Raw genomic sequence first — 22,622 nt, 5'->3', positions numbered from 1 at the left:
TAAGAGTAGAACAACTCTTCTCTACAAAACAAAGACACTCTTTTCTTATGATATGAAAGTGAATAAAAGAGTTAACATAACAAAGACACTCTTTCCTTAAGATATGAATATAATTCTAAGTGTGTGAAAGAGATACAAAATCTAGCTACTATAAGATGTATTTATAATGAATATACATCTCATAGACAGCTTACATTCGGTCTGAACAAGACCTCAACCCACTAGAAACTTCCCTAAAATAATTCTTCAATCAGTCCAGGAATTTCCGTTTCTGTACCTACAGAATCGTGGGCAGTAACTACAACTTTCCTTTTATAGAAAAGGAAAGTTTAGCTCCGGTTTTCTCTTCAAGAAACCTGATCTTAGAAAATGGGAAACTCAACACAAGATCAGAATAACAGCTGGTTAGCAAAGAATCAATGTGTAATCAAAACTTACCATATTTACCTCAATTTTCATAAATAGGAAAGCTAGACAACTTTCCTTCCAAGTTTAGATATACACAAATAGGGTAACCATATTAAACACTCCAGCCGAAATACACATTAAATAATAAAATATTTTTGTCAATTAAATATGCCAAAAATAGAATTAACAAGAAGAACACCAAATTGGTGAATAGTTTCTTCATAAAAAATTTTAGATCATCGAATAAGCTTTCTAACGATACAAAAATCGATGGAAGCGGATCAATATTGAGAGAGATATGACTATTTTACTAAGACAATAATTTTCAGAAAAAAAATAAAACACGAGATTTCATAGTTTAACCTAAAAGTTCACAACAATAAGTGGAAGAACTCTCTTACCTCTTGATGACTCTTCTTAATCAGTGCTAGATCTTGAAATCTCAAATTATTAGAATGGTGATGATGATCTCAATGTTATGTTGATGAAAATCATGAGTGTTGTTTGGCGAAGAGAACGAAACAAGAAGGAAAATTATAAATCTTTGATAGATAGCGAGATAAATAACTTGTAGGGTATAAGATTTTATGAGTGTCTTCTCTAAGAATTGTGTTAAGGCTGAAAGAAAGAGATTGAGATTGAGTTTTATTTTTCTCTCTTACACTCGTTAGTTATCTGTTAAAATCTCGACCTACACATCTCCAAAGATCATGAAATTTCATGGGGTCCTAGCCTAGATCGTTGTGCATTAGAGGCTCTGCATATTATGTATTAAGAATGTGATAGATTTAGGTTTTATAATCTAATTAAACCTATAAAAGAAAATAATAAAATAACCCCTATAATCTGATACTAATTTAACTCTAAATAGAATAATTAAATAAAAATCTTATTTGTTAGATATAAGTTTTAAATTTGAATTTTAAAACTTAGGGTTTCTATACTAAACTTAACAGGTCGTCACTTTGTAGCTTAATTTTGACCCCAATAAAATTTAAATTAAGATAAATCTATTTCTACATAATTTCGTATCTATATATATATATATCTATTCTATATAAAGTGTGCCTATATAACTGAAATTCTTGGTTTATGAGAAATTCATGGGTGACTTTATTATTTTTATTTAATAAAATAATAAAATATTATTTATATATCATAAAATAATAATAAAACAAATCATATTAATATTTGAACTGATATTTAACATATTTCAACCCTATATATAATCACAACTATAACTCTAGAAATTAAAAATATATATATAAAATAAATTGAACCTTAAACCCCATATACAATTAGTTTGTTGAGAGAGATCAGAAAAAGAACGAATTATATATGGATTTTTTTTTTACCAAAAAAAAAATGGACAATCCAGTTATATGCAGACTCGGTTAAAATGAAAAGTGCAAAATAAAAAATTATACTATTGTCTCTGTCGAAGCAAATGATATCTTCAATTTCAATTATCAACAATTCAGAAATTAATTTTTAATTTTCTTTTTATCTTACACACATTGTGTTTCCTTAAGTATTTGAACATCAATTTTTAGTTTATTGTTGGATTAACTTAAGAACATATTTAAATTATCAAGCTTTTTTAAACACTAATATACTGTATTCGGTATTTACTTTTTATTTATATTAAAAATAAAATAGTTTATTATTAAAAATAAAATGGTTTATGAGATTTTCATGAGTCACTTTTCATTTATATATAATAAAATAAACAAAATAAATCCCATTCAATCCAAAAAAAATACGATTGAGTTTTTGCTGTTGTACATCTACGATTAGGTTTTCTTCAATTATTTATTGTATTCCTTTTTCTATTACAATTTGGACATTCCCATGGGATCACATATAATATTTCAATCCGCACTTCTCTTTTATCTTCTTCACAACTTAATAACAAATTATATAAGTAATAATAAGAATAAAAAAGAAGCGTGACTTTTATCAAAGTTCACAAAACCAAGCATCAATGGCGAAAAAAACCCAACAAAGTTTACAGCTAATAAATGATTCTAAGTGCTCGGCATATGCATTAGTTTCCAGGAGTAAAGTTTTTTAAAGTTACGTAATAATTTACATATATGTTGCAAACACAATATACAAAAAATAAAGAAGAATATGGAAGAAAGAAGAGACCATTATTCACATCTAGAAAGGCAGTGGAGATAATAATAGAAACTTTTCATTTTTTTTTTATCAATTTTTTTTTCTTTTTGAGTAAAGATAAATATGAAATTTTAATCGCATAGAGTTTTATTTTAATAAAATATAGTATTTTAAAATAATTTAATAGTATTTTGTTATAGAATACTATCACTTTTTGTTAAACATGGTTTTCACTTTTTGTCGACACTACCATATTCAATTTATCAACGAAAAAATGGACAATCCAAATATATGCGGACCCGGCTAGAATGAAAAGTGCAAAATACAAAAATTACACTATTGTCTCTATCGAAGCAAATGAAGATTGAAATCCACCAATGACTATCATTAGTTTTCTTATCTACAATTTTTAGACAAATGCTATCTTCAATTATCAATAATTTTGAGATTGATTTTTAATTTTCTTTTTATCTTACACCCATTTAAGTAATGTTTCTTTAAGTATTGGAACATCAATTTTTAATTTATTTTTGGATTAACTTAAAACATATTTAAATCATCAAGCTTTCTTAAACACTAATATATTGCATCCGGTATTCACTTTTAATTGAGAACATTATAAAATATAATATTTAGATACACATAATAATCTCACCTAATAATTAATAATATTTTTTCTTTAATTTTTAATTGTATCACTTTCAAATAACCTAGAAAAAAACTAAGCTAAATTTAGTATACGTGCCTCGCACGTAATTTTTTGCTAGTATATATATATATATATAAAGGAATGCACAAGACAATGTGAGCTGACATTCTAAGAATTCATTTCTCTATGTTTTTTTTTTGTTTTTGTTTTTTTTTTTTTGTATTTTTTAAGTAACTTTGTTAATTTTCACACTCAATAATAGAAAGTTCTTTAGGAGAAGCAAAAATCCCACATCGTTTAGAAATCATTAAGAATGTTAATGTGCTTAGTAATTTTTGTGAAAGTTGTATAATGGGTGTTTAATAGTATTAATCTATCCCACATAGTTAATTTTTTTTAATAAAATATACATTATTTTATTAATTATTTAAAAATCTAACAAATGAAAAAATTTATTAATTTATTTTCAAAATTAAAGTTTTTTTTTAAATTATATTTTTTTAATGTTGACAAATCTATATAACTATAACCAACTTCATACGGCACTTATTATTTTAATTATCGCAAAATAGTAAGATAAATAAATATTTTATTATGGAAATAATTAGTCATATGGATTATGAGTTTTCTTTTGGTATAAATTTTACATCCATATAATTTATTAAAATTAATTCTCTTATCTAAACATTTTATATAGAAATATTCTATCACTAATAGTTTTACATAAATCTCGCAGTTTTTAACTTTTAAAAAAAGATAATGTTACGACAATCCCTTTTATAGTTCTCATCCTACATTCATTTTTATAGAGAAGGTATTTTAACGGCACCATAAAATAAAATGTAAAAACTTTTATAAATAATAATTAAATACACAAATTAAAATATTATATTTTAGATATATCACTCAATATAAGTATAATAAATATATGTACAAATAAAGATTATAAAAGTTAAACAATACCGCGCGAAGCGCGGCTTAGTTACCTAGTTATTCAATAAACAAAAACGTGATGATAGTTATCATTTTTTTTTAAAAGAATATTATTTTTAAATATATTAATTCTAAAAAAGAACAAGCAAATATCATTTTAATCTTAATTCTAAGAAAAATAAAACAAAAAGCAAAAAACGTAATTTTAAATAATACTAATAAAAAATTAAAATAAAAAAAATAAATATTCAATAATACTAATTAAATACTCATTTTTAAATATGAATTTTGGAGTTACAAAACTAATAAAAAATTTAAAAACTAAAAATTAAAGAGAGAACAAATAATGCTAATTGGAGAGATCTTAGAGTGACATGTCACTACCTCATATCTCTCCTTTATATCTTTATATATTAAAAGTGCCTATTTAACGACATTTCTTGGTTTAACAAAATATACTTAAAAATAAAAGAATATTTTATTAAATTTAACGATTAGGTTTGATCTCCCGTTAATAAATAAACCCAAAAAATTAAACAATCTTTTAAATATTAATAATCTCTTTTTAAATTAAAAAAATTATCTTAGCCACATATCTCTCTAACAAACATCTTGGGAGAATATTAATAATTTTTTTTATTTATTTTTTAAAAAAGAAAAATCTTTATATATTAAAGTTAACCTCACTTATCTAATGTTTTCTCTAGATAAGCATAGGAAGCAGAAATACCACTTCTATCTTTGTGTGATTGCAGATATACCACTTCTGTCATTGACTCACTTTTTAGCTTTATAAATGGAGATGTTCATATAATATTAACACTTTACAGAATATTTATAGATATAAACTTACATTATAATGCTATGTTAAAAAAAGAACTAAATAGAATAATCTACTACTCCAATAATAAATTTATTTACAATTTTATAATTACACTAATATTATTTTTAATACATTATTAAATAATATTTCAAATATAAATATTTAATTTTTTCAAACAAAAAATTTGTAATCTTTAAAAATAAAATACATTCAAAATCTTAAAAAGACCAAAATCTTAAATGAAACTAGCAATACGTGGCTCGGCACGTACATTCACCTAGTATATATAGATAGATAGAATATGAGTGTTCATAAAATCAAGACAAGGTAGTGGTACTGTTGGTGTGTTGACAACAATATTAATTTTCAGCGGCAGTAACGTTGTTGGAAGTAGGCATCGAGTAGCGACATAAAGGGCACAAATGATTAATTTTTAGCCAAGAAACAATACAATTCTTGTGAAAAAGATGAGAACATGGCATCTCTACGATTTTCCAATCTTCAAACAATAAATTTTCTTGGCAAATGGTACAATTATTGTCGGTACTCAAAGAGACTAATAAATCATCATCGTCCTCATTCAATTCTTTGAGTTTTTTAATGGATTCATGTGTTGCAGGAACATTTGGAATAGCATTAAGTGCTTCCCTAAAAGTAATATCAATGATATTCGATTCTTCTTCTTGTTCTGGAATACTTGTGGCAACAATAAAAATATTAATAAAAACGATTTTAGAAGCTGCAAATGGAGGATCGTTGAGAATATTGATGAGACTAGTTTCTATTTCGTTGGTAAAAGAAAATAAAATTGTTGAATCTGTCACGCCAAGTTCAAGTAGAATACGTCTAATGAAGTTGAAAGGATCATAAAAATATGAAGTACGAGAAGTTGATATTCTTTTACGTACTCTTTGAGTAATGTCTCCAAAAGGTAACAATTGATGACAAAAATTTAGTTTAAAAACTAAGAAGTTATTGTTTAGTTGGGCCAAAGAGTTTGATAGTAAAAAATCATTTGGTGAATCTAAATCTAGATCTACAGTCATGTTGTAAATGGTAGGGGTGTTCATGGTGTTTTAAGTTTAATAATTAAGTGACTAAATTTTGGAAGAAGAGAACCTATTTGCTATCTTGGAAGTACTCTTAGGTTTTGCGTGTATTGATTAAAAGAACTAATGTATTATTTATATAAAAACAGAATACCTAATCCTATAAGGATATGATATATATATTTCCCCTAAAAAAAGATAGGGAATTTACCCATTACAGGCTAGTTTCCTAATTTTTTCACGTTTTTACGCTTTTAATTTGTGTTTTCCACCTTTATAAAACTTTTTTTTTTTTTCATAAATACATTTTATTAACATTTTTATATTAATTTATACGTTTTTTCTGTTTCCAAAATCCCTAAATCTGAGACTTTCCTTTTTCCTTGAAGCAGAAATTGTCGGACTCCCTCATCTCGATAGATGAGCCTTGCCTCAAACAGGTACCGATACAACTTGTTGCAATATTGACATAAAGAAACAACATCCACTTTGTGTTCAATGTAATGAAGGCGAAAGTCACCGGAGCTAAAAGGAGACGCCAGAGAAGGAAAGACATTGCCGACAAGAGAGGCGGGTATGCTGTTTGGTCGATAAGCCAACCTTTTCTCGAGCTCTGGTTCTTTTTTCTCTGTCGACAAAGTGGAGAAGAGGAACAAACCGTATAGTTGCTAAAGAAACTGTATTTGTGCAATAAAAAACACAACAAGTGTAGAAGAGGGAGAGATTAGCTACAGATTTGTCATTCCAAAAATAATGCTACAGATATGCCCTTAGACTATTTTCAATGAGAACCATACCAAAAGTTCTTAATGGAATATGGTTTGAGGTAAAACAGCAAAATTCACCAAACAATTTTGACACTACCTGCGAGGGTTTGGGGAAGGGTCGGAGAAGCTAACCTCCGGATGCTTGCAACGGAGACTCGGCAGCGCAGCTCGGAAAACGGCGATAATGGAGGTTCGGTTGTCTCCAGACCTCTGTTTGGTGCCAACGCTAGCACACGGATGGGGGCAAATCTGAGTAGAAGCCCAACCCACGTATTTTTGCAAAATAAAATGTATTATTCAAAAAAGAAAAATTTGCAGCAAAATATTTATTTTGTTCCATTTGTTGCTATTAAATGCTCAAAATTTAAAATTTGTGACAAAAATACTCAAACTCTCATATTTTATTATGGTAATTTGATTGCGGCTAAACTCGCTAAACTTTAAAGTTTGGCACGGTCAAATTCCTAATCTGAAAAAGTTATGTCTAAATTTCTCAATCTCTACAATCATTTTATTATGTAGTCTTTTGGCTTACTGTATACGCACATGGTGAAATTTCATCGGTCCATTTTTTTTGTATATTTTAAATTATTTTTTTTTTCTAAATAAAAGATATTTATTGAATGAAAAAATCAGAACTGTAAAGTGAATACAAAAGTGAATTTCCTTATGGAATTGCAGAAGGGACAAACCAAAGCAAGAATTAGAAATACAAATATATTGGAAATAAGACAATCTTCTGCGTAGTATCACTTCTTATATGTATATAACATTAGAAGTATCACCTCTTAAACTTTAATGAAGCTCAAATCTAACACAAAGACACAACACCAACCCTGGATCTTTGTTGATTAACAAATGATTCAAAAATTATTTTCCTGAAATAATAAACAAAATTAAATCTTTGATTTTTTTTCTCTCGTTGTCATAAGCGTCTGATCTCTGACAACAAAAATCATGAGTCTTCATCATTAAAACCGGTAGCGGCCGCATCGCCCGGAACAACTACAAAGCCAAAGCCACCTGAAAACAACGGTGGAACAAGTCACGAAGATCATTAGCATAGTCGCTTCTCTAATCATCATCATCATCAAATTCAGTGACGGACCCAAAATTTTTACTTTGTGGGGGCTTATTTATCATTAAAAAATATTTATACATATATTATAATCATTTTTACTAGTTTTATTTAATTTCATGGGAGGTTTTTCTATTATTTTGGTCTATAATTATCAAATTAAAAAAAATTAAGGCAATATTTTTGTTAGTGGAGACTATAGCCCCCACATTGTTACTTGTGGGTCCGTCCCTGATCAAATTCCATTATGTTTTGGGCAATGTGTCAGTGGTGCAAGATGGTGAGTGTTTTAGATTGAACTTAAAAAAATAATATCCAACAACCTATTAAACAATGAAACTAAACATTCCAAAGACGTAATAGGAAATTGTCCAACCAAACAAGATATTCATCCATCAATTAATCTATGTGCAGGCATATTGGTCATCCGACAAACATGGATTAAGGAAACTCCTAAAAATTTAGATAACAAACTTGTTATAACATCTAATAATGGTCTATAAGTTCATTAAAAAATAATTAAACATAAGACAATCCTTTAGACATGCTCACTTCCTTGCTGCTAAATTTAGACACAAAATAGTTATGGTTTGTGATTTGCTATCTGTAATTTTTTTTTTTTGTTGTTGTTGTGTGCTTAGGTACATTTGGAAGTATAGGTGGAGATTTGTAATATTATTTAGTATACCAATGTACTAATTAAGTGTTATGACTAGAGGTTAGAGACCGTTATGTCTATTAGTGAGCTGAGTCGAAGGCTTTGTACAAGTCTATACCCTAATTCATTTGACACAATATATTGTAAGACACTTTCATATCAATAAACAGATTCAATTATTTTAGCATGATCTTGTTCAAGAAGTGTTAGACTATAGGTGTAATTATTCTAAGGCTCAATAGCCATTCTTTGTGTGTCACCGTAGTTGAGTGGAAGAGAGATCGAGTTGAGTTGAGAGAGATTTTGCATAACAACATAAGAGAGAGAGAGAGAGAGAGAGAGAGAGAGAGAGAGAGAGAGAGAGAGAGAGAGAGAGAGAGAGAGAGAGTTTGCATAACAAGATAAGTAACTGAAATTTAATGGTGTTTAATTGGTTTTGGTAGGTTAGCTTATTTTGATTGATACACTAACTTTTTTTTTTTTTTTTTTTGTCATGATCAAATATTGATCAGAAAAGAATTACATCAACAAAGAAGGTTGAAGGGGTCTGTTTCATCCGAAAAAGTTCATCATTTATCCTAAGGACATGCTTAGCCAATCCATGAGCTGCAACGTTCAAATTGCGGCTAACATGAGAAAAAGATACCCCAGAAAACTAAATAATAAAGCTTTAATGTCTGAAAATGAAACACCTAATTCATTATAGTATACAGATTCAAAATTAAGAACAAAAACTAGTGACAAAGAATCAGAGAAAAAAACATTAATATGGAGTACAACATCCAGAGCCCATCTTAAGTCTACCAACAATGTAATCGCTTTTCTTTGGAAAAGCTAATAAAGAGCACCAAATTAAAGCCTCTTATAAGCATTTAAAATAAGATCACTAAAGAGAGAAAAAAATACTCCTAAGACTAATCTAACCAAAGGAAAAGCCCCCCCCCCCCACTACTACAATGTAAGCCTTTAGCTTCCCTTTTTTCAACCCAATTTATAAAAAGGGAAGCTAAAGGGGGTGAAAATATCTACATTGACATTTAGAGGCAGTTTTTTAGTAAAAACCGTAGGTATAGAATGTATATATATCTATGCCGTCGGTTGGGGATTGGAAAAATCAGGGTTTTTTTTATATAACCCTATGGCGTCGGTTATTAGGTATTAACCGACGCCATAGGTGCCACCTTTATTCAACACGTGGCACCTATGGCGTCGGTTAATACCTAATAACCGACGCCATAGGGTTATATATCAAACCCTTTCTGCTTCGTCTTCCTCACTTCCTCATTTCACAACTTGTTGAACACGAAGAACAGCCACCCACAGCAGCCCCAAACCCACGAAAAAACCCTCGCCAACCACCACTAAAATAACCTCATTCTCCCTCATTTCTTAACCATTTTACCCCATTTTTGTCTTAAAATCTTCTATTTTCTATACCTAAACCTATACTGTTAAAAAGTTTAGTTTTTTTCCCCTCTATATACCAAACCGAACCTATTATAAAGAAAGGTGGTGGGTATAACTCCGGCCACCGATTTTAGCGGAGAAAACGTTGAGTCTCAACGTCCATTAAGGTATAAATATGCTTTCTATTCATTTTATTTATGTACATTGGTATTATTTCGTTTTTGTAAATTTTTTTAGAATTTTTTTATTTTATTAATATTATATTGTGTGTGTTCTAGAGGTGGTCGGATTTTTGTAGCATTTTATCGCCGGATTGCGTTTATAAGGTAAATATTTATTAACTTGATATATAATATATATGTATATATTTTGTGTTTTATTATTGAATATGTGTTTATATATATCTTGTGTGTATATACTATTTGTGTATTTTGTGTATTTGTATTGTATATATATTTGTTGTGAATGAGAATGAGAGGTAGTAGGAATTTAATTAGTTTAGAGATAAAGTTTTTAAAATAATGGTAGTGTGAATATATAATTGATTATATATGTGTATATATTTATATGTTATTTTTAAAAAAATTAACTATTGAAATTAGTAACTAGCTAGTAACTTGCTACTTTGTTTAATAACTAGTGAGTAATTTAATAATTAAAATTTTAAATTGGTTGTATATTGCATTATGTTATAGGTTGTGTGCTAATATTTGAGGGTCGACATATTTCGGTGTTGATCGGATTTGCAATAGGTACATCCATCCGCTAACATTTTGTTAGTATAATTAATTATCAATGCATGCTTAGTTGAGTTTGAATATCTTAAATATTCATCCGTAGTGAAGTAGGTTCTGCGAATACATGTACTGCGGTCGGATGGGTGGATAAATTTTGTATTGTTTATGTTAGTTTCTTTGTTCTGTATTGTTATATTTGTTTTGTTTGTTACTTTAGGCACTTTTAAAATTTTTGGGAACGTCCAATTACACAGTAGTTATGCTTTGCCAAAATTTCGGTAGAATTTGGATCAAATTTTATTATAAAAAACATAAATGTTAAAGGAAAAGTACATAACATAAATAACTAGGTTATTACTCGCTAGTTGTAAGAAATTAGGTGACATAACTCATTCATATTTGACTCAAAACATGTTCGTGTTAGTAGGTCTTTATATTTGACTCAAAACATGTTCGTGAAATTAGGTGACATTTGTTTTGTTTGTTACTTTAGGCACTTGTCTTGTATAATCTAATTGATGTGTCTATGCATTTATTATACTTAGTAGGTCTTTATATTTGACTCAAAACATGTTCGTGTTAGTAGCATGATTATTAATGTCAAAGTTCATACTTTGAAAGGTTCTCAAATTTTGTTTATTAATGGTGTTAGGAAAATGTTATTAATAGGTTTAAATTTTTTGGAAACGTTCAATTATAACCGTTATGCTGCCGAAATTTTGGTAGAATTAGGATAATATTTGATTTTAGTTTCTCTTAAACTTGGTTGTCAGGATTTTATCGGAAGTGACTTTATCGGAAGTCAAGTACATAATTTTTGGTATAAGGTATGTTTTCTTTAACTTACTTTTATAAGAATATTTTTTATATATATTTAGATAATCCTTAAATACTAAGAGTAATTTTCGAATAATATTAATACAAACCCATATTATAAAATTTAAATGTATAAAAATATTAAATTACATAAAAATTAAAATATTACACATTATTTTATTATTCAATAAACTAATTATTATACAAAACATAACTTAAAAAATTATAAAAATAATAATAATATACTAGAAAAATACAAACCCATATTATAAAATTTAAATGTATAAAAATATTAAATTACATAAAAATTAAAATATTACACATTATTTTATTATTCAATAAACTAATTATTATACAAAACATAACTTAAAAAATTATAAAAAATAATACTAATATAGTAGAAAAATACAAACCCATATTATAAAATTTAAATGTATAAAAATATTAAATTACATAAAAATTAAAATATTACACATTATTTTATTATTCAATAAACTAATTATTATACAAAACATAACTTAAAAAATTATAAAAATAATAATAATATACTAGAAAAATACAAACCCATATTATAAAATTTAAATGTATAAAAATATTAAATTACATAAAAATTAAAATATTACACATTATTTTATTATTCAATATACTAATTATTATATAAAACATAACTTAAAATATTATAAAAATGATACTAAAATACTAGAATACAAACACATATTATAAAATATAAAATATTAATAAAAAAATACCTAATATACAAACACTTAGAGCAATGTAAATTTGTATTTATTTAACTGTTTAATTTAATTTTATTTATGCTTTAATTTAATTTAATTAATAATGAAAAATAAGTTTAGAATTTTAATAAATGTAAAAAAAATATATTAATTAAAGCTGAAATTTTTTTTTAGTAAACCCCTATGGAGTCGGTTATTTTATACAAACCGACGCCATATGTACCCCTATGGCGTCGGTTATTTAATAATAACCGACGCCATAGGGGTACATATGGCGTCGGTTCATATAACCCCCCCCCCCCCCCCCCCCCCTTTTTTTTTTTTAAAAAAAAATAAAGTCTTTATTATTCAAGGTCCTTCAACAATAAAGACGATAAGTTAGCAGGAATAGAAGACACGCTAAGAGTACAATCAACTTTAGAATAAGAGTTCCTTGCAAGGACATGGGCCATGTTATTCGCAGATCGTTTTACAAAAGTTACAGAAACATTAAAAAGAAAATAAAGCAGATTTTTGGAGTTGTTAATAAGGCTTCCATATGGAGAGAACATGTGGACTTTGCTGTTAATTGCATGAACGAAATTAAGACAATCCAATTCAACTTGAACATTCCGCAGCTTGTTTGCTTTTATCCAACTGAGTGCTTCTTTTATTGTTTGTATTAGTCTTTTACGTTAATTAGGAAAACTATTTTAATTAGTCTTTTATGTTAATTAGGAAAACTATTTTAATTAGGAAAACTATTTTAATTAATAGATGATTCAAACCTTTTAAAGGTTTTGATAAAAATGCTATTACATGGTTGTTTGCAGAAAAAAAAAATGGTTACTCCAACTCCATTTTGATTGATACACTAACTTATATAGTTTGGTGATTGTCACATACATTTGATTGGAATGGAATGAAATGATTGTGTTATGACCTTCTAAATTGATGGTATGATCTTATCTTAAAGAAAATAATATGTTATTTGAGAAATGTTACTTGTAATATTATTACTGCTGATGTAATTTACTATTAAATTCTACATATTTTACTTTAATAAAAATTATAAAGAATCATAAACAAATTATAGAACCATAGATGTTATTTTGTATAAAGTAAAGGGTTACTTCTAACAGGATGCCTTTTTACTGGACCTCTTCTCTTTACATTTTGCCTTCTTAACTCAATAGCATCTACTTACAAGGCATCTATAGCTCTTCCTATAAACACAATCATAAAGTTTGTTCTTGTTTGGATGTTCTTTGCTACCCCATTGTATCTTTTGGGTGAATTTATTGGAAAAAGTTCCCAAACTGAGGTTCAAGCTCAATCCCAAAATAACAAGGATGAGCTAAAACCTTCATTAACTAGGGTAAAAACCAACCGAAAAAATCTAAAGGTACCGCGGTTCATGTGTTATCTTCCTCAGATGGCATTGGCTGGGATATTTCCTTTTAGTGCGATTTGCGTTGAGCTTTCGTCTGTGGTTTATAGCTTGTGGGGTTATGAGAATTACACTCAGTACAAGTTTCTGTTTGTAACCTTCATTCTTCTTCTAATCATCACTGCTTTAATCAATGTGGGCTTGATTTGTTGCAAGATTGTTTCTAAAGATCACAAATGGTGGTGGAGGTATGTACTTAATTTCTTTTGAGGTTATTAATTTTAGCTATAGTAGAGTTGTTTGGCATGTTCAAATTATGGACCCTATAATTGTGACAAAATAATTGAAACTGATTGATCCTTGTTTTTTTAATTTACACTAAATGCATCTCTTGCAGGAACTGAGAGGATTATTTTATATCCATTGATAAAAATGATTATATGTTTCAGTGAAATAATTTCTTGTTTAGAGGGATTCTTTTTGGTTGGATGGGGGAAATTACTAGACTATAAGTATGATTGATTTACAATTTGTGAGAATATATCCTAACAATGAAAGTATTTGAGTTTAGAGAGGTTGTGATTAAGGCTGTGTTTGGTTAGAGGTATTGAAATGGAATGGAATTGAAAAGAATCAATTTTGTTTAGTAAGTTAATAATAATAATAATAATAAAGTTTGTGTATTTTTGATTCAGGTCATTTGTGTATGGTGGATCAATTGGATTGTATGTTTATGGGTTTTGCATACATTACTTATTGTATAAGAGATCAGATATGTCAGGTTCCTTACAACTCTCATTCTTCTTAGGATACATGGCTTGCATTTGCTATGCCCTTTTCTTGATGTTTGGTAGTGTTGGTTTCTTAGCCTCTTATCTCTTTCTTCGCCAAATTTACCATTCTCTTCATTACTCAAAAACTTGATATAGCTGATGAGATGAGATGAGATAATTGTATTACATCTTTTTTTTTAATTATTATTATTATGTATTTTGGTGAGATAAATTGATAATGTATTAGGTATTCGGGGTATTCATCCAATTTAATTCGTACTATTTTATTCAAATTTTATATTTTGGATACAATCAAATTCGAAAAATTTGTAGATTGGATCGGTTATTTTTTATTGTTACGTTTTAATATTGAATTAATTAACATTTATTAAAAAATATTTTTTTTTTCACACAACTAATAATAAAATAAAATAAATTATTATTATTTTGTATCTTGAACAACCAATTCAAATAAATAAATAAAATAACAAATTCAAAAAAAGATGAAGAAAAAAAAATTTAATTTTATTCTAGATTATATTTTGCTATAAATAAGAATGCAATATAATATTTGATTTATTATTATTTTTTTAAATACATTTATATGATATGTATTTTTTTCTTTGAAATTTTTTCATATTAATAATAGAGAAAATAGGATAAGGAATTTACATATTATTATTATGATATGAATTTATTTTATATGTATTAAATTTTTAAATTATTATTTTTTACATTAAAATATTTTTTTTTGAAATATTTTTACATTAAAATATTAATTATATATAAATATGTGTATTGGATTAGATAAGTTATTTTTGTATGTCAATTAACATCTAATCGCATAAGTGTAAATTTTAAATTTTCCAATTTAATCTGAAAAGTGCAGAATCCACCACAGCCACAAAGCCAACAAGTCATCTACTTTTACACATAGCAGTATCAAATAAGTAATATATACTTAACTAAGGAATAAACTGCACTTCGCGTGCGGTGATATTTTGTTTAATGATAATTAATTAATTTTAGTAATTTTGTTAGTCAAAATTTAAATTTGTAAGATTTAAAATCATAAAATTTTATGAAACTTATGAAGATCATTGATAATAATATGAAACCCAACATTATTGATATACAAAAATTAAAAATTTTAAAGTTATATTAACCCGAAATATACAATTAATTTAATTATTTATCGACAATTTTCCTTGTGATAAAATATGCTAAGAAATGATAGGAGAGAGACTCATATACGAAGAGACATGTTGCAACTATGACCTTTAATTATGAGATTCATCATTTATTGCAATTCTTATATTTATTATGAGTATATAAGAAAAAAATATTCTATGCCATATATGAAGAGAATGATAATATACTAATTAACATTGATTTTTAATGATATTGATTATTATTTGCAAAAAATTATAAAATATATACTAATTAATATTGAAATTCTATGGCACAAAAATAATATATATAGATTGATTATTTTAAATGTAAATTGTGAACGCTTTAGATTAATAATAATATAGATTGTGTTATAAATATTAATAATTATGTGGATGTCAGAATCTTTTATTTATTACCATTAATTGTAATCAACATTCCTCTTTTTTTTAGTTTCCCTTTTTCTTAGTTTCTTAATATTTCACTCTTGTATTTGTATAAATAGGGGTTCACCCCATTAGAATAAACAACTCAAAAATTCTCATTCACTTTCTCTTTCTCTCTTCATCTTCTTCTTCTTTCTTCTCATCTATTCTATATTATATTATATTATTTTATAACACGTTATCAGCACGAGTCTCTGCCCAAGCTTCAAGCATGAGTCTCTGCCTAAGACTCAATGTAAGTATTTTGCTAAAGTTCTTGAATTGTTTTAAAGTCATGATACACTAAATATATATTTATATATATACTCATCCTGACCGAAACAATTTCAAGAATTCTTTTTTTTTTATTTATTTTATTTTTATCTATATATCTATATATTAAATATATATGTATATACTTTTATATGTTTATTATTGATTTCATATATATATATATATTATGTTCTTATCATTTATAATATTTACAATATATGTGTGTCAATGATATGATAGAGAATGTAACGCCCCAATATTTTGCCTTATTTTACAAAATACTATTTTTGATGCATTAATTAAAAAGATTCAAAGATGTTTGGAAATACACAGTGGGTTTTACAATGAATATGCAAAAAGGTGAATGATCATTCATATTAAAACAAAATAAGTAGTTGAGTGTATTTTTCTTAAAAAAGAAATAAATTTGCAACATCCCACTGAGCTCAGATTACTTTACTATAAAAAAAAAAAACAAAACCAAGGCTCCACCGACGTTCTAGACCGTTTGCTCGTCCATAGCCCCTCACAGTATACATACTAGAACTGACCCAGCTCATCAAACTTACATTCAATGTTCCCTGTCTATTGCCTGTAGGGGGAAAGTAAGGGGGGTGAGCTAAAAGCCCAGTAAGGAAATGCTTAACATACAATAGCATTCAATACACTAAACATATCTTAAAATTCACAATAATATGATTCTTTATAACATTAACGTATCCAGTCTTAACAAAATTCTATGCCTTAGCTCATAATTGTAATTTAAATAACTCAAGATATGGAAAGCTATATCATATACCATATATTTGTACTAAACGAAACCATTACATATATGTAGGGATCACAACCCTGACATCATACTCATAGCACAATCATAGCAATAAAATTATTTCAATCATATCATGTCTTTACCATAACATTGGCATATCATAGCCATTACTTACATAACCTGGGCCTAGCCTGGCCCTATAATATCCTGGGCCTAATCTGCCCATATAATAACCTGGGCCTATGTAGCCCTACCATTGTTATAGGATAGGGTATCTCTATATTCAACAGTAATATCACTGTATTATACCCCACCATAACAATGTCATACACGAATCAGACAAATGTAGGGTAGGGTATCTCTACATTCAACGACCTTACCCCGTATCATACCCCACCATGGCCCCTCATTTGTACCTGAGACGTTAGCATACAACATACAACATACAACATACAACACACCACATACATCATACAACATACAACATACAAATCGTACTAACCATAATATATATCGATTCACAAACTCATATTGTGTCCATACCACACATTCTCAGTACTATATACACATTCATAATAATACATCACAAATAATATTTCAATAGACAAATAATTTAAATTATGCAATTCAACACATAAAAACTACTTAATTTCCTTACCTCAAATCCCGCTGCTTAATGTTGGATTTATTTTACCAGGATCTTAGATCTACTCACAAGTATGTTTATTAACATCCTAAATATGAACTTTCTAAAACGATGAAATAAACACATATAAAGTTTAGGAAACCTTACATTGGGTGCAGCGGAATAATATGACTCCTTCCGTTCAGATATCTAGCCCTTGATTCCTTTTACGTAGCGAGCATTATCAATATCCGAACCTCGGATCTCTTTCTCTGAATCTTTGATACTGAAACTCCTTTGCTGATGATCTTTCTTCACGATCTTCCTCACTATGATTGAGGTATTGTTTGATGTGTGTGGGCACTACTCTAATCACTAAGGATTTCGAAATTCAAAGGAAGAAGAAAGAAGAAGTGGTAGCTAAAGATAGGGAGAGAGAGAGGCTCAGATTTTCTGAATCAGAAGAAGTGTTTTTCCTGAAGCCTTCACTATCTATTTATAGCATTCCACTAGGGTTAGATTTGAATTATATGGCATTAAAATAATGAAAAAATCAATTTAAAAACCTACAATAGGTGGCCGGCCAAGCATTAGTGGATTGGGCCTTGGGCTTTGCAATTTTGCAATTTTAACACCTTTTGTATCTGATTTTCTCAAAAATGCCAATTTCCTAATTCAACCATTTAAATGCCAATTCTAACTATTTAATAACTATAAATAATTATTAAATAATATTGTCATTTATCATATTTATTAATTGAACCATACAAAGTATCATAATTAACAAATATGCCCCTATAAACTCTTTCTTTACAATTTCGCCCTTACTTAGTGAAAAATTCACAAATAGACATAGTCTAATTTGAGAATTATAATTGATTAATCAAAACCAATTACATGAGTCTTACAAGCAATATTATCTCAACTAGTGGGGGGACCATGGGTTTATATAACCGAGCTTCCAATAAGTAGATCAAGAATTTAGCACTAAAATTCACTAACTTATTAATTCTTCGTTGAATCCACGCATAGAACTTAGAATTGCACTCTCAGTATATAGAATGCTCTATATGTTCCACCATATAGACACATCATTAGTTATCCATTGTTATAATCCTAATGTGATCAATGATCCTCTATATGAATGGTCTACACTGTAAAGGGATTAAATTACCGTTACACCCTACAATGTATTTATTCCTTAAAACACTTGACCCCGTATAAATGATATTTCAGCTAATGTGAAATGAGTACTCCACCATTTATGTTCGTTTGGTCAAGCTCGAAGGAGATCATCCTTTGCTTACTATTCGCCAGATAGAAGCTATAGATTCCATGTTTATGCTAGCGCTCCCACTCAATTGCACTACCGTGTTCCCAAAATGTACGTATCACCTGTTAGACTTTTATTTGGGCTTACATTAAATTTTATTGGTTTTATTAAAACTTGGGTTGACTGGATAGTTCTTTGCTGTGTTAGCCCATATTGTTGGTGATCACTTGTTCATGGGCTTAGCATCTGTGTGTAAAGTCTAGGTGAAGCGAAGTGTGGGCTTTTCTAGTTATTTGAAGCCTTTGATGAGCGAGCCCGGCCAGTAGGGTTTTGTAGCTAAGTCCCCTCCCTAACTCTATAAATACATATTGTCTCATCACAGTTGTATACCTTTTAATAATCAGATAAATAAACTGCTTCTGATTTAGAGATCTAGGGAGGAAGACTTAGTTGATAGTATTGCACTATCGAATTGGAGTAACTGTTGTGGATCAAACTGAGATAATTGCTATGGATCAATCAGGTACACATGCCTAATTATTATGTATTACTATTGTGTTCTATGTTATATACAAATAGATCTTAGGTATATAATTAATTTTTATGACATGTGGTATCAGATTGCCTATTGTATATGATTTAGAACCTATAATTAGTATAATTAATTTGTATATGTTAATTATCCATAATTACATATTAATTTCGTTATTATTTTATGTTGAAATTTTTATTTTTCAATCTTAAAAGTTTAGGGGTTTTATTCCTCATTAAATTCTCTTTCTTTTGATATATTACTTGCACAAAATCATTGAGTAAATTAAGAGAATTTTAACTTTAAAGTTTTAGGGTTTATATGATTATAATATGAAATTATAATTTGTGTGTTTTGATTTTATTGTTTTTGATCTAAAATTGATTATAGATATCTCATTATCAATTATTTATCAATGTTCTTACACAATTTATTTCGTGTTTCAATCGAGAATTGATATCACATCAAATTTTTTTTTAGTTCTTAATTTTCGGATGGATTTTTGCCATGAAATCTAGAGATTTAAACCTTAATACCCGAAATTAGTAGTGTACATGTATTAGAAATTGTAAACCAATCAAAATCCCTCTTTTTCCCGTCCGTTTCGTCACTTTTTTGGCCGGAATTTCGTCCCGACCCGCTCGGGTCTGAACCGGGTCGCACAAAACCCAGTTTTTTCAGCCATGGAGGTTGCTGGAGGTTGAAGACAACCTGCTGGGACAAAGCCCACTCGCGGCTGCCGGAGAGTGAGAGAGAGTGAGGTAGTTTCGTGACTCCGTTTTCAACGATTCTTTTTTCCAGCATTATTAGAATTTGATTTCTGATTTTTTGGTGATTTTTAATTAATTTTTTGACGCTGTTAATAATTATTATTATTTTAATGATAATTATGCAGTTAAAAAATTATCAAAAATAATTTTTGATGATTTTTCAAAATCCGTAAATCATAGAAAATTTTTTGGGTTTCTTCTCGTTCCATATGACATAGTCACTCTCTTATTTAATTTATCTTGACTATGTAATCTCCACCAATATTCTTTATTTCACATTTTCCCATTATTTGTTGTTCTAAAGTTATAAAACTTGATTGTTTGATACAAAAATAATGTGTTATGGTGGACACTTTATTTTTTGATTATCAATATAATAAAAGCAATTATATATCTCTTTTGGAAATTTGGTTGAAAATTATTCTTTTTCAATGATTGTTTTATCACCAAATTTCACATGTTGAAGAAAATATTATATCTTTTGGTTGACTATATGTGTAATTACTTGCCCAAAGGTAGTATTTACATATATTAGTTCACATTCCATGAAGTGAGTTAATATTAAATGTATATATTTTAATTATTTGCCCAAAGGTAATAATTTAAATATATAAATTTATTATTATTTTTTGCTTGAATTAATACATATTTTTAAGAAATTTATTTGCCCAAAGGTAATAAAATTCTTAAATGATATGTATTTTTTCTTTGTTGTTAACTTCATGAAGGTAGATCATGTGTGTGTTATATTCTCACCCCAAAGGGGAGTTTATAATGACCAGTTGACTCTACAATATTTTTTAATGCATTGCTCATATTGCTTATTCAAGTTTTAATTTTTTGAATTTTGCGGTCTCCTTTTGGCGAACAACAATAACGTTTTCATCTGAATTCTGAATGCTTCAACTTTAAGACATGGAAACGAGATGTGAAAATTACTTTAGGCATAATAGATTTGGACTTATGCCTTCGAGAAGAAAAATCACCGATCTTATTCTAATATCGTAATTGTTGCCCAAAAATTCTTCATGCACATTGGAAAAATTCAAATCATCTTAGTCTCATTGCTATGAAACGTTTAATTCCTGAACATCTTTTGGTGGTTTGCCAAACACCACAAATGCTAATGAGTTTTTCAATGCTGTAGAAAAACTATATGACACTGGTGAAAACGCTGAAGTTGGACATCTTATGGATAAAATGACAACCATTCAGTTTGATAAATCAAAGGAGTGCTAGATTTTATTTTGAAAATTATTATTCTTCAGTCCGAGTTGAAAGATCATAATATTCCTCTTCCTGACTTTTACACCATTCTTCAAGTTCTTCATGAACTTCTTACTTCTTTTAGCTTTACCAAGACAACCTAAACACTTATAGTAAAATATGGAGTGTTAATAACCTAATTTCTCAGTATATAGCTGAAACAAGCAAGCTAATAGAATGAGAAGAATGAATCTTCTCACTTTGTTTCTCAACTCAAGCCCAACAAAGGATAAATAAAATATGAAAACAAGCAACCACAACCAGGGGCTAAGGGATCTCAGAAAACCAAGTGAGAGGGAGTCAATGCTTACAGTGGACACTTATATTGGAGTTGACGTTATTTACGTTGGCACCTTAATTCTTGAATTACAGTTTAGTGTTCAGATTGTTTTGAACAGTACTTTATTGATTCCTACTTTTAAAGTAATTCAGTTTCGCTTCCGCTTTTAATTAACAATAATTTTCTTTTCCTTTTGCCAATTATAGTGTTGACATTATGTTTGATTCTGAATAATTAGAAACTGTTTTTACTCTGATATTCTTTTCAAATTATCATTGACTTCCTTAGCTTCCTTTTTCAATGTTGTGAATATTGTGGATAAGAAATCTTATATTAAGATAACATACTTATTATTATGGAATAATAGATTAGGTCATATTTCTAAAGAAAGAGTTGATCGATTACTTCTAGCTAAAATTCTTCCTCCTGTTAATGCTTCTGGCTGGGATACTTATGCTGATTATACTTGTACAAAATTGACTACTACGTTAAGGATACAAGTATGTCATAACTTTCAAAAATGATTTTTCTCTATATGGCTTCACTTGGTTCAAGAAAAATCCAACGCTCTTGATAAAGTTAAAATCTTTCGAAATGTTCTTCAGAAACAATTAGGAAGAGTCATCAAAGTTGTTCTTTCAGATCGTGGAGGAGAAATTATGGTTGTTATTCAGAATATGGACTACGCATGAGGCCTTTTGCTGCATATTTTCTCGAAAATTGTGTAGTTTCTCAATACAATATGTTAGGTTCACTATGTAACGCCCTAATGCTAAGGCACGCTACAGTGCTTTTTCAATTATTGTGCAATCTTTGCTAATCAAAGAAGTTTCTCGAAAAACGTGTCAAATAAAAACTTTTGCATTAAATATTAAACTTTGTAATATAATAAAATATTTACAAGTGCCGGGATC

The 22,622-nt window shown here is 28.2% G+C and overlaps 1 protein-coding gene and 1 long non-coding RNA gene across 2 annotated transcripts; both read left to right on the top strand.

The window, feature by feature from the left end:
* The first annotated feature begins 9,693 nt into the window (after window positions 1-9,693).
* LOC133031054 (uncharacterized) lies at window positions 9,694-11,683 on the top strand. Its single transcript, XR_009684567.1, has 3 exons — window positions 9,694-10,219; window positions 10,589-10,645; window positions 11,404-11,683. It is a non-coding gene; the product is annotated as an uncharacterized LOC133031054 (long non-coding RNA).
* Window positions 11,684-12,626: 943 nt separating this feature from the next.
* On the top strand, window positions 12,627-14,507 carry LOC133031522 (transmembrane 9 superfamily member 2-like). Its single transcript, XM_061105042.1, has 3 exons — window positions 12,627-12,837; window positions 13,359-13,800; window positions 14,248-14,507. The coding sequence occupies exons 1-3, from the start codon at window positions 12,627-12,629 to the stop codon at window positions 14,474-14,476; spliced, it is 882 nt and encodes a 293-aa protein (XP_060961025.1). The 3' UTR covers window positions 14,477-14,507.
* Window positions 14,508-22,622: the final 8,115 nt, after the last annotated feature.

The sequence above is a fragment of the Cannabis sativa genome, chromosome 9 (genome assembly GCF_029168945.1).
Source record: "Cannabis sativa cultivar Pink pepper isolate KNU-18-1 chromosome 9, ASM2916894v1, whole genome shotgun sequence".
NCBI lineage: Eukaryota > Viridiplantae > Streptophyta > Magnoliopsida > Rosales > Cannabaceae > Cannabis > Cannabis sativa.
The sequence above is the reverse complement of the archived record's forward strand: the minus strand, read 5'-3'. Positions and strand labels throughout refer to the sequence as shown.

Excerpts from the sequence above, each read along its gene's own strand:
- LOC133031522 (XM_061105042.1), top strand. The coding sequence starts at position 12,627 with ATGGGCCATGTTATTCGCAGATCGTTTTACAAAAGTTACAGAAACATT. Across the intron at positions 12,838-13,358 it reads AACTGAGTGCTTCTTTTATT|CATCTACTTACAAGGCATCT; the intron begins GTTTGTATTAGT and ends TTAACTCAATAG. Across the intron at positions 13,801-14,247 it reads GATCACAAATGGTGGTGGAG|GTCATTTGTGTATGGTGGAT; the intron begins GTATGTACTTAA and ends TTTTTGATTCAG.